Raw genomic sequence first — 12,839 nt, forward strand, 5'->3', positions numbered from 1 at the left:
CTTTTTAGAGTGGGCACTTGGAGACCCCTAAGCAGTTGACTGCTAAATGCTTTCCATTACAGTCAGTACTTTCACCTTAGACTTACTTATTTTGTTCCAGACATCATCTTTTTATATTATGATGGAGAAATCCTTTAAAATTCTACATAAAATGTTGTCAAAAAGCTAACTGTCCAGCAAAGCTGCACGAAATGCATGTGTGCTTGGTAATAGAAAAGACTGGCAGCTCTGAGGAGAAAGACCTGGGAGTCCTGGTGGACCTCAGGATGACCGTGAGCCAGCAATGTGCCCTTGTGGCCAAGAAGGCCAATGGCATCCTGGGGTGCATCAGGAAGAGTGTGGCCAGCAGGTGGAAGGAGGTCATCCTCCCCCTCTGCTCTGCCCTGGTGAGGCCCCATCTGGAGCACTGGGTCCAGTTCTGGGCTCCCCAGTTCAAGAAGGACAGGGAACTGCTGGAGAGGGGACAGCAGAGGGCTACAAAGATGATGAGGGGCCTGGAGCATCTCTCTGATGAGGAAAGGCTGAGGGACTTGGGTCTCTTTAGTCTGGAGAAGACTGAGGGGGGATCTGGTCAACGCCTATAAATACTTAAAGGGTGGGTGTCAGGAGGATGGGGCCAGTCTTTTTTCAGTGGTGCCCAGGGACAGGACAAGAGGAAACGGGCACAAACTGGGACATAAGAAGTTCCATCTAAAGATGAGGAGGAGCTTCTTTCCTGTGAGGGTGGCAGAGACCTGGAAGAGGCTTCCCAGAGAGGTGGTGGAGTCTCCGTCTCTGGAGACATTCCAAACCCGCCTGGAAATGTTCCTGTGCAACCTGCTCTGGGTGGACCTGTTTTGGCAGGGGGTTGGACTAGATGATCTCCAAGGTCCCTTCCAACCCTCATTCTGTGATTATGTCTGTGTAAAAGGAGTAACCCATAGAGGCCAAAGTGCAGGTCCAGGCCAAGTCTGCCCAAGTGCATCTCAGAAATATTAATTTAAGATATATAATTTCTACATAATGAAACGTGTTAAATTTTTTAATTGGTAGTGTTATATTTCTGAGAATTTTTGGAGCAAATGGAGCCTTCAATGAGAAGGAAAGTAATATTAGACCTAGTAAAAAGCATCTTCATTTTCATGTATGCCACCCTCTTCTCCAAATTCTGTGGTGGTTTCTGTGCATGTTCTGATTTCTGTATTGAGGCATAAAAAGTGTATGGAAAAGAAACAGGTTTATGTAAATATACAGTTTTCTGCTTTTCCTGTCATGAATCCTATGGCTGCTGATGCTAGAAAGAATGTTCTGAAAGCACGAATCTGTTGGATATTTGCTAGCAGGATGCCAAAGAGGCAGCTGGTACAACATTGAGTTTCTTAGAGTGTTGTTTCTACCCAGCGCTGTCTTTGAGGTGTATGACACTTAGGGTACTACTTTCACAGGATACATTCTGCAAGGGTAGCTGGAGTTTCTGAAAATGCTGATTTGTATTTCCTCAACAGAACCGTGTGTATAAGAGCACTCTGTCCACTCAGGTGGAAGTAGTGTCTCCTTCAAAGAGTTAGAATGTTTTAATGATGGCTATGCAGGTCCTGAGAGGAGAGGAAAAGAAAAGGTCACATCCTTTGGTTATGAGGAAGTAAAAAATTTTGCATTCAAGAATTTCTGGAGGTTGAAAGTTTCCTGTTGATCTAGTGTGATCTTTATTCCTCATCCTTACAACAATTTCAATTTTTTTCATTAAAGGAATTACACTGTGACCTTTACTACTCATAAGGATATGGGGGTTATTTGTTTTTTCGCAGGACCAAGCTATGCCTTTTGCTGTAATTTAGCATTGCAAATTATGATTTCTCTCTTCGACATTAGGTTTAGATTGAGATAGAATTAGATCACAACGATCAGGAATGGAAAAACTTTTAAACAGACTTTAATAAAGTTGCTGACTTTAATATGATGTCTAATTGGCTTTTTCTTTTCTCTTAATGTCATTCTGTGTCACATTTCAAACCACAGGTGTGCTAAAAAGCTGTGTATAGAATGTGTTTTAAAATAATGCATGGCTGGTTTATGGTAAATGAAATCACTAAAGCACTGTGATGTACTGTGGAATTTTAAGTCATGCTTCATTTGAGAGATTAGAAATGAAGACATTCAAGACATCACAATTCTTCTGTCAGTCACAACGTAACTAAAGTTCATTCTACTGTCTGTTCTGTGACAACTAATGGCTGTGTGTTTTGAATTTTCTATTGAACAAGTGCTGAAATGTCAAAAACCCAAGAAACATGATGTTACACTAAACTACATCTGACAGGGGTTTGTTATTTAGTTGGGCGATGCCTCAAGAACAGGCGGCAATCTTCAAGTGGGATTCCTAAGTTGAAATGCAGCTGATGATTCAGAATAATGATGAAATGATTACAAACTCTCAAGTGCGTGCATTAAAACTTCGAACTGTAACTTCTCCAATCTGGAGACACATTTTGAAAGCAAAATGAAAAAGAATATTGGTTAGGAATACAATTACTCAGATTTCTCTTTCCCAGTGTTCAGGTGCAAATAGCCTAAAAGCTAGTGTCAAAAGGAAAATGAAACAGGGTATTGAATGAAAACATGCCTTTTTTAGTTCTTCACATCGGTCTTTTCAGGAGGTTGCCTAACATTCAGTTTATGGATGCAATAATTAGAAAGGCTCCTTCAGCACCCTATATTCCTTTTCCTGTCTGTCCAAGGAGAGGAGTTGGCAGGATGGGAGAGAGGAGAGTGGAGGACGTTGTTCTTGAGAGAATTAAGTTGGATCAGTGAAGAGTATGTCGAAGATTCAAGCACTCAAAAGCTGCTGAGAGAAAAAAGTTTGTTTAGTGGTAACAGCTGAGACTTGCCTTAGTCTTCTTTCTGCCTCTTCAGGAGAGCAGCAATGAAAACTGACCTGACTTTTCAGCCAAGGTAGCTCAGGAAATGGTTTCTTGAGGTTCAGGCTAACATCGTGAAATCTTTGAAGACCACTTTTCTTCAAGATATCCTGTAAAATATTTGTTTTAAAATGTGGTGCTTTTCTCAGTGATTCTAGGGAGCCCTATTTAGGATCATAGCTAAAGAATTTTGCTATGTTGTTTTGTAAAAGAAAAAATCAGGCAGTAGTTGATTTCTTGTAAGTGCACGACATGCTAAAATGAGCTGAAAGACACTTTAAGGGAGATGCATGCATTGGGTCTGTCCAGTTGCATGATGTCAGTGGCCAGGTATTACGCGTAAGTGGCCTTATATATGAGGCCACTCCTCAGAACGTGGAATCAGTTGTCTGTTCTTCAGGTATTGAACTGTAAAAAAAATTTCCAGCCCTTGCCCATATTGTGTTTGCTGTACTGAAAACAACCATACCATTAATTCTTTCATGTCTTTTGGTTTTGACTTTAATGTTCCTTAATCTAAACTGAACTGTAATTGCCATCTGTTAGACCAGGCCCTTAAATGATCTGAGTCCTCCTTCGTATGGCTGGACTGTGTCTCATTATTTATGGTTCCTTTCAGTATATGATAATTTTTAAACTCTTGTGTATATTAACACCCATATGAGGTCATTTTCTACATTAGGGGCCAAATCTGATTTAAGCTTTTCCCTCCAGGCATTGTTTTTCGGCATAACGATGTTTTATGTTGCTGCAGTTTTTTTTCTTTGAAGGCATGAGTGATCTGTATTCTGTTTCTCGAGATATTCTTGGCATTAGCCTTTTACATGCAACGGTGTGGAATGGTGTGAAATCATGTCTAGTAATCCAGAGAAGTCATCCTCTGCTTCCCACTTCAGTAATGTCCCTTCAGGTTTCTAACAAGTGGTGTTGGAGCAGCCATTTCATTATCGCTTCTCTGATGACAGTTGGTTCCCTGAAAACATTACACTGGTCACTTTTTTCCACTGTATCTTGTAAAGCATCTCATTTATGTATTTATTTAAAATATAAACTTATGCCATTCAGTATCACAGTAACTTCACAGAATAAGTAGAGTTTTCTTCTTGCTGAGGCTACACAAATGCAAGGGGAAGTGTCCAGTGTCATTGTCTCAGAAGACAATGTCCGTAAGTAAAAAGGAAAATATCCAATCAGTAGTTGGTAATTAAATTTGAAGATTCATTATAATCATGATGAAGAAACAATGAAAGGAACGGTAGGAGGAGAAAATTACTGCGGGAAGGATTGAATTACATTTTGGGCTTTGGGATCTATTATTCCCCACGTAAATAGATGAAGAAACTTACTGACTTCAATTTCAATAGAATCCATTCCATAAGAACACTCTTCATTCACTCTTTCTTTTTTTTCCTTCTGGATACTGGATTTTTCTGATCTAAACCCCATTTTCTACATTAGTAAGATGAGAGCAATAGAATTCATATCACCAGAGTAACTTTACTGCAATATTGACATTTGCAAATCTGAGGCGAGATTGTCAAAACACTTATTAGCTTCACTCGAACCTACATTTTTCAGTTTTGTAAACCAGCTGTAGCTCCTTAGAAGTCTGTAGCAGAATTACTTTCAAATTGCTATATATAGTTTTAAACTTTTATATATGTACACATATAGAGAGATATTAAAAAAAAAAAAGTGGAAGGAGGGAGAAGAGGGTATTTTCTACTGTAATTTCTTTCTACATCAATTGTACACATCAGATCTTGTGACTACAACATTGCTGCAAAAAATGCTTGGTTTAATCACGTTGCTAATGACTGTTGTGGTACCATCCCACACAATTCAACAGAAATTGAAATACCAACTATGTTCTCATGAGAAAATAAAATTTGAGATCTCATAATATGAGATGATTACGATTGTAATTTTTATCCTCCCTAGAAGGCAGTCCACTTTGAAACGGGCTGCCTTGTGTAGTTGCTTGAGTGATTTGTAGTGTAGCATATTGTAGAACACATTGCAGTAATCTAATTTGAAGTGACAAATGCACTGATGACGGTAAAAAACATGATGTCTAGTAAAGAGCTGTCTCCAGGCTGGCATATGTGAAGGAAACACATTCCTAAATGTTGATGCAATACAGTTGTCAAATAGTAGTTAGAAATCCAATCGGGCCCCCAGGCATCAGTTCTGAACAACAAATGCAGAGCACCCAGCAGCAGATGGAGATGGCTGTAATTTTTATTACATCTTGAAATGACTTCCCTCTGTCTTTGTCATAGGTATTGCCTTACTTTTATGTTCACTGAGCTTTCAGCTAACTATCCCATCCTTCCGTTGTCTGAACACTGAACACGCACTGCTGGTTTCAAGAAGAGCCCGGTGAGAGGTATCAGCAGTGTAGAACTGGTCATCAGCACAGACCACTTATCCTCACTTGTCTTCCTACAAGTTCATGCCAAGTATGTGTGCCAAAAAGGAAGAGACTTGGGATAAAACTATTGTCTACCGGCAACATTTTTGGTAAATAGTAATTAGCCGCTGCTGTGTTAGTGAGCAAGACGACAGCTGTCTAGAAGAAATGCCATCAGCTTGAGGGTTAAAGTTCCTAGCATGTCCGTTTCGCACATGGCTGATGGACAAAGCACGCCATGGGTTTTGGTGTGGACTTGCAATCTTTCCTTTTGGACTTGTAAATAATAGCAGTCATCAAAGAAATAGGAACTATTTGATACGCTCAGGTTTTATCAAAGCCATCTTCTCTGAGGCTTCAACCAGGAATCGAGGTGTGGTTGAGTGTGATGAAAGTAGTCATACCAGCTGACATTTATCACCGCCATGAAAGCGCATCTATCAAAAAGCTACTGATCTAATTAATCAGAGAGAAGATGATCTTTTCTGAGAAATAGAAATGTTTTCTGATTTCTTGAAAATATCAAATAAAATAATGTCTTAAGGACATAAACCCATTAATGCCAAAAAAAGTAATACTCTAATTATGATAATTGTAACTGTAAAGTAAAAGGGGAAAAAAGATGTCCATACCTGTGGAATACATACTGGACTTATTTCCAGTTAATTATCATTACCAAAGATTACTTGAGTTGCTTATCAGAAGCAGGTTTTCTTGCTTGAGTCAGCACCAAACAGATGAATGAGGTAAATTCAGTAACAGGATAAACCGAGCATTTGGAAAATAGTCGGCGACATCATGTTAAATACTATCACCACCATCATAAAGTATGTTAAATATGAAGTGGGAAAAATCCCTTGTATTAATGTTTGATTTGATCACATGAGTAGCTGGTGATCAAGGAAATTTTAAAATTCTTTTCACTTTTTATTGGTGAATCATTGTTAATCACTATTAATTAAGTATTAGTCAAACATTTTGCTTTTTATTAGTGAAAGGCAACTAGTGAGTGGGCAGGACTGGAAACAAGTCATTGCAATTGAAAGGTATTTTCAGCAAAGTAAATTACGTCACTTCAATTTCCTTTTGAGGAAACAGATGGTTATTTCCCTTATTTTAGAAAAAAAAAAAAAAAAGTAATTCTGAAATGAATGAACCTAATCTTACTACAGTATCTATCTGTGGGAGAGGAAGTGCTTCACCATAGAGCGATGTATACGCTAAATTACAAGAAGCCTATTATCTTTATAATTGTATCAAATGTCTTAGTAGTTTGGATCTAATTAGATTGTTCTTAGTGAAAACCATTATGAATTCTATTAAGAATCTATGGTTACTGGTTTTCTGCATTCTGTTCAAAAAATGTTAGGCTCCTCCTTCACTGCTAAAAAGAAAATAATGAAAAAACCACTTTTTCATATCTGTTTTCCTGTACAATGGGAACACTCTATGTAACATTAAAAAAGAGCTAAGAAGAAGTGAATTTGAATGAGGAAGTGATCATCTGGGAGAGCCTTCTCTTCCTAATGAGCTAGCAATTAGCGGGTGTTGGTACCCTCTCCTCCAGTGGGAAAGCTGGTACCAGCCCAGTGATTGCAGGTGGGAGCTCTTATGCTTCCATGCCTGTGGGAAGGATCCAGTCTCTTCCACTGAAGGCAAAAGTCACTTTGTCTTAAAATATGGACAGCTGGAGGGGGAGAGAGAGGACAGAGTGGGACACGGGCTATGTGTTCAATGCATACATTACTCTTCTGGTTCACCTTGCTACAAAGACGGCTTATTGCGAATGTACCTTGAATTTTCTTCTCCACTTAAAACTAGGATTCAAAACCGTTGTCTGTAAGGAGAGTGTAATGGATCCATCCCAAATTGACAGCACTCATCTTAGTGACGGAATTCCTTTTCTGAGACTTCACAAGTGACTCATTCTCCTACAACGGGGCTAAGAAGGGTTTGGGGTTTTTTTTTTAAGTGATCTTTTTAAAAACCGGTCTTTCTATGAATAAATTAATAATGGAATAATGCAGACTGCTCCAACTTTCAAAATATCTGAAATTAATGATAAGTTTCAAATTCAAGGCCAGGCCTAGCACTCACGTTGGCTGACTGGAGTACTCATTGGAGCAGGATATTTTGACCAGCCTCAAATAAAACAGCACACACTGGGCTAAGGTGCAAAGGTACATTATCAGAGCCCCCAGGAAATGGCAACTGTCCCATGCAATATTCCAACCCCCCCTTATTTTCTCTGCTTTACTTTAAATTTCTCTTACACCCTTTTCTGTAATATGATTGCATTTTTGTAATTTAAAACATACTTAGATTTCCTTTAAACGTTAGCTTTTAACTTCCTTTTAATGTCTGCAATAAAGAATATGAGAATACTATAAGGATCCTTAAATTATTAATATCTACTCTCAACATGAAATCATTCAAATATAGTTTTTAATTTGAATAACAAAGGTCATAAGCACCTAGAATGTTCTATAGATGATGCTAATTAACAGCATTATAGTTGTTAAGTGGTGTCTGCTCTTTATAGGTGTGTTTGGCTGTACAGAAGTCATGTACCCAGCTCTGACCCACAAACTGTCTCTAAACACTTGGGGTTAGAAATAGCCATATGTTATGCATTCTAAAAATAATTGCCAGTGTATTAGGGGGTACTCATACTAATATTGTGGTGACTGTAACTGCTGGGAATATATATGAAATTAAACTTAACTAGGACAGATTTTTCACTTCATGTACCTTAAATGAGATTTCTGTGTACTGTTGATATAAAATGAGGAGTAGCTTTCCTTCCAGATTTTGATACATTAACTATGAGTACCACATTCTGTTATTGGCTACATGGGAACAATTCCATAAATGGTGATGATATAGGTATTTGAGATAGTATGAGTTATCTGTGTTACCTTTTCTGTAAGGGAAGTTGGCTGCAAGCAGGTTACTGGTGAAATCTTTCCGAAGAATGGTCTCAACTAGCAAGTAGATTCTGAGAAACCGGAACCATAAATGAGGGATTTGGCATTATTTTCAAGCTATAAATGTCTGGTTTCCATGGGATTTCCATGGGAAGTAGTACCACATTAACAAATAGTTAAGACTAAAAGGGAAAAAAGAGTTTGCAATCAGCATGCGATACATGAGGTTGAGATTCCTGCCTGGCAACTTTCTCTTCTCAGCCTTTCCAGACTAGCAGTATAACTGTGTGAGACACAGCTCTGGGTGGGCAGGGGAGATGGATTTTTGACTGTGTCCGTGGTACGTTGTCCATGTGTTTTCCCAGCTGAGTAAAGACTCTGTCGTTCCAGACTGTCTCAGCCCATGCCTCAAGGCAGGGCTTTTTAGTTAAATCAGAAAAACGCGTGAAGACTGTAAAATCCCCCATCCAGACACGGAGCTTCCATCCTCCACACCAGCCACAGCTTTTCCTCCACGCTCTCTCTCTGCCTGACCTGCGGGCGCGCATCTTTCAGCTTCCAGATTTTGGACAAGCTAGCTTGCTGAACGCCAAGGAATTGCCAGCTTGCAATTCTCCTTGCTTCTACCCTACGTGCACTGTGTGTCTGACATAACCGATTCCCGTGCCCTGTGCGTGGGTAAGCCGGTAATCTGCTCCTCGCTCTCGTCAGGGGCTCTCCAGTCATTTGAGCCACTCTATCAACAAGTTGGTTGCAGGTAAAATGGGAGCTAGATTTTCTCCCAGTAACTGGCCAGGTATACCCCAATCAATCTCCCATCATCTTCTAGACAGTGGGAAGACAGAGATTGAGGTGCTTTTCTAGAAATCGTTATTGACTTTATGGACATATATGTGTATTTATAAATAGATAACATTACAAGGTGCGACTAACTTTTATCTATCAGTAGTACTTGTACTTTGACAGAAGGATCTTTAAGTGGTTCAGAGAATACATCTGACTGACATAAAGGCAACCTAGATCCATCCGTGAGTATGTTTCTATCTTCTTTCATACAGTGTACCACAGTAAAGCCTGAAACTCCCTCACCAGGAGGGGAAATGTCAGGGCTGCGTTGGCCAGAATTCAGTATTCAAAAGGAACACCCTTCCCAGACATGGATGCCTAACGACATTCCTATGGCTTGCCCGTGGCTACTCCAGGAGTCTTTTCTGGCTCAGAAATCCAGGGAGAGGCTCTAACTGGCCTGGTCCACGCCTTATTAACACATTAGAGCTCTTATTGGTACAGCGCTTTCTGCCAAGAATGAGGCGTTGCTGTCAGTGAGTGTACACGTTACCTCAATCCTTTCTTGAAAATGAGACTGCAGTACACTTCCATCCCAGGCTCTCAGCAACACTGTGTTGTATTCTCTATATCACTTGACAGGTGACAATTATAAATTTTTACTCTGTACTTGTACAGGGCGTGGGATTAAAGCAACACAGAAGTAAGAATTCCTCTTCCTCTTTTCCCCTGCCTTTTTTTAAAATTTTTTTTTTTTCTTGGTGCAAGAATAGCATTGGTTTTGATATACAGCTTTGGACTAAAAATATGAATATTAAAATAATTACCATCGTACATCACCTGCTGAATTTCATCTCATTTGGCTAGTGATGCATACTCCCTGTGGAGGATCCGTCTGCTTTGCTCACCTTATCTCCGAACATTTGATTAGAGAGACTTACCCCATATCAGTTACGAACACATGGGTCCACATGACTCCGTGTAATCCAAAATCGCCTGACACTACGCAGTGAAAATTAAGAGTGGAAAATAAGTCGGAGTATAGAGTCCTGGAGATAAGAATAATCATAACATGGAAAGATGACTTTCCTCTGGGTCGCACCCAAAGCTCGTCAGTGTATGCAAGCACATTTCTGTGAACTTGGTGAAGAAGTACTGAAGCACTTTGGAGTTTGTCAGTTTGTCAAAGTATTTTCATGCAGTTAAAATACAGAAGCCACAAGTTTTGGAATGGATCAGAGCTTTGCATTAACAGGTATGAGATTTACATAGATGAATTGAAAACGCACTGCTCTGTGCTACATTTTATGGGGTTTATTGCCGTAAGGCACATCTGTCAGGTGAATTAGTATTCTCTGAAACTGCCAGGTGATCTCCCTGGAGAATCTGTTTTTGTGACAAATACAGCGAAGTGAGCAGCATGGCATGTTGTCATCCCTGCGTCTCTGGAAGGAGGACTGTGGTCGGTGGTGTTGCTCTACAGGGACAGCTGAACTCTCTGGGACAAAGGCTTCTCTGGGAAACGGGGATCTTGTGCAATGTGGCACCAGTGCCCGCGGCCAGAATTGATTCTTACAGATTTTTTTAAAGTTCTGCATTTCCCTTTCCAAGTCCAAGACACCTTTCTTTGACTTGGCCTTCGGTAGTAGAAGTATATAAAACCACAGAAAGAAAATTCAAGAGGTAAACAGAAAAACAACTTATAATGTCATAGATCACAGAATGGTTAGAGTTGGAAGGGACCTTAAAGATCATCGATTTCCAACCCCTCTGCCCTGGGCAGGGACACCTCCCACTAGAGCAGGTTGCTCAAAGCCCCATCCAGCCTGGCCTTGAACCCCTCCAGGGATGGGGCAGCCACAGCTTCTCTGGGCAACCTGTCAAATGTCAAAGAACTATACATGATAAATATTAGTGGCATAACTTGACGTGCTTCTAGGAAACTTTGTTGTAGTATAATAAAGTATAATCTATAGAAAAAAGATAATTTTCTGGGTTTTATTTCCTGTCAGTCTTTTGTAGTAACACAGAGGAGGATTGACCCCTTTCAGTCCTCGGCTATTTGAGATGGACACTGTGAGTAGCCAGTATCAGCTGAGACAGTTTTTTTACACTGGGAGGTAGTCAACTTGAATTTGAAAGTTCTTCACACCTAAATGATAGAATAGCTTTGTTATAGGAAGGCAGTATCACTGATGTTGACTGAATTATTTTTATTTTTTTTTAATTCTTATGTCTTTCTTTAAACCTTATGTCTTTCTCACATATTTTTTTTCATTTTCGTCCTGTGGAATGTCCCTCTAAGAAAAAGTAATAGTTGGTATGTAACAGGAAAATTTTTGTGCCTTTTCTTTATTTATTTCCTTTCTAAACTACCTTCTAACAAGAGGAGCGTGGAGTGTGTTGTTTCGTTATTATGATATGTCGTCATATCATAATATGTCAGCCCTGTGAAGACCCAGGTGTGAAGATTTCAGCAGATGTGGGAGGTTTGATCTGAAAGACGTTTAGATGAGCTGAAGAGCCGTTTAGATGTGGTGTTGGGGGGTATGGTATAGGGGAGAACTTTGTAGAGTAGGGTAGATGGTTGGACTCGATGATCCCAAGGGTCTCTTCCAACCTAGACGATTCTAAATCTTCTCTGGTAACTCCTGGCAAATGGCAGGCAGTAACACTTCTAGCAACTTGCTGTTGAGTAGTTCAAAGCAGTGTAATGCGAGCAGAGTCTGGTGTAGGCTGGATGTTACACACTTGTTGCACGTGCACTAGGCTGTGGGAAGTGTTGAGACGCAGCCAGTGCTGCTGCATTTCTTATCACCAAAATGAGGTTGTCCTTCCCCCTTCCTTTTGTCTTTACACAACTAAACAGAAGCTTTTATATTTCCATCGTCTCCTGCTTCTGTTAATTCTTAACGCTGATATCCGTACCATAACCACAATCAATGGGGCCATATGGTGCTGCTGTTGTAAAATACTCAGGTCTCAGTAAGCAGTAATTTTGGTTTACCCTCGGAACACAGCTTGGGTGAAAATCTGGAAACCTTGATAAACCGCACTGTTTTCATTATTAATCACTAAATGATGCAATCACATAAGAATGTGGTGCATCCCTGTTGTTACAGGACTGCAAAGCAGTGCATCTCTCCAGCCCGCCGCAACTTCCCATGCACAGTGAATTTTCCTTACGTAGAAACCTTGAATCTTCAGTGCATCAGGCTTGTGTCCTTCTAACCAATTTCTGACCAAAGCTAATCCTTATTAGTTCCGTACATCACCTTGTTGTTCAAGGAAGTCTCATCGGTTGTTGAAGGGAGTCTCCTCTCACAGTGAGGTTATCAAAACTATGAAGGCGATCAGGGGTTCTTCCTTTCATTGCTTCGTGGTTGCTGGAACTGTGCTCTCACCTGATGACTTCTCATGTGCAGTGCCCTTCTTCCCCACCACCCCCTCAAAAAACAGCTTGAGGAACATTTTTATCTTTCGACAAAGGCCTAGATTTATTTTAATTCATTTCCACTGCCCGTCTCACCAATTGTTGTCTTGTCCTTTTCCCCTCTCTTTCAGAGGATAAAGTATGGACAACTGTGTATCACGATCTGCAAATGCAGACTTCTGTGGGAGGCAACAGCCTGGAAAAGGTACCGGTGCTGCAGCTCAACTACAGTGCAACGATGGACCAGATTTCTGCCATTACCAGTAGTGCCGAGTACTGCGAGCAGTTCATCTCTTATTCTTGCAAGATGTCCCGGCTGCTGAATACCCCAGGTAGGCTGAGAATGGGATACGAGTTAAATACAGTGTTAAAGAGCTTTATCT

The 12,839-nt window shown here is 40.2% G+C and overlaps 1 protein-coding gene across 1 annotated transcript in view; it reads left to right on the top strand.

The window, feature by feature from the left end:
• CNTNAP2 (contactin associated protein 2) overlaps nt 1–12,839 on the top strand; it is an 864,917-nt gene that overhangs the window by 512,963 nt on the left and 339,115 nt on the right. The window contains exon 13 of the mRNA XM_074146844.1: nt 12,588–12,788. Within this exon, the coding sequence (XP_074002945.1) occupies nt 12,588–12,788 (201 nt within the window). The remainder of the gene's footprint in view (nt 1–12,587; nt 12,789–12,839) is intronic.

Source organism: Numenius arquata, chromosome 4 (assembly GCF_964106895.1).
Source record: "Numenius arquata chromosome 4, bNumArq3.hap1.1, whole genome shotgun sequence".
In the NCBI taxonomy this organism is placed as follows: domain Eukaryota; kingdom Metazoa; phylum Chordata; class Aves; order Charadriiformes; family Scolopacidae; genus Numenius; species Numenius arquata.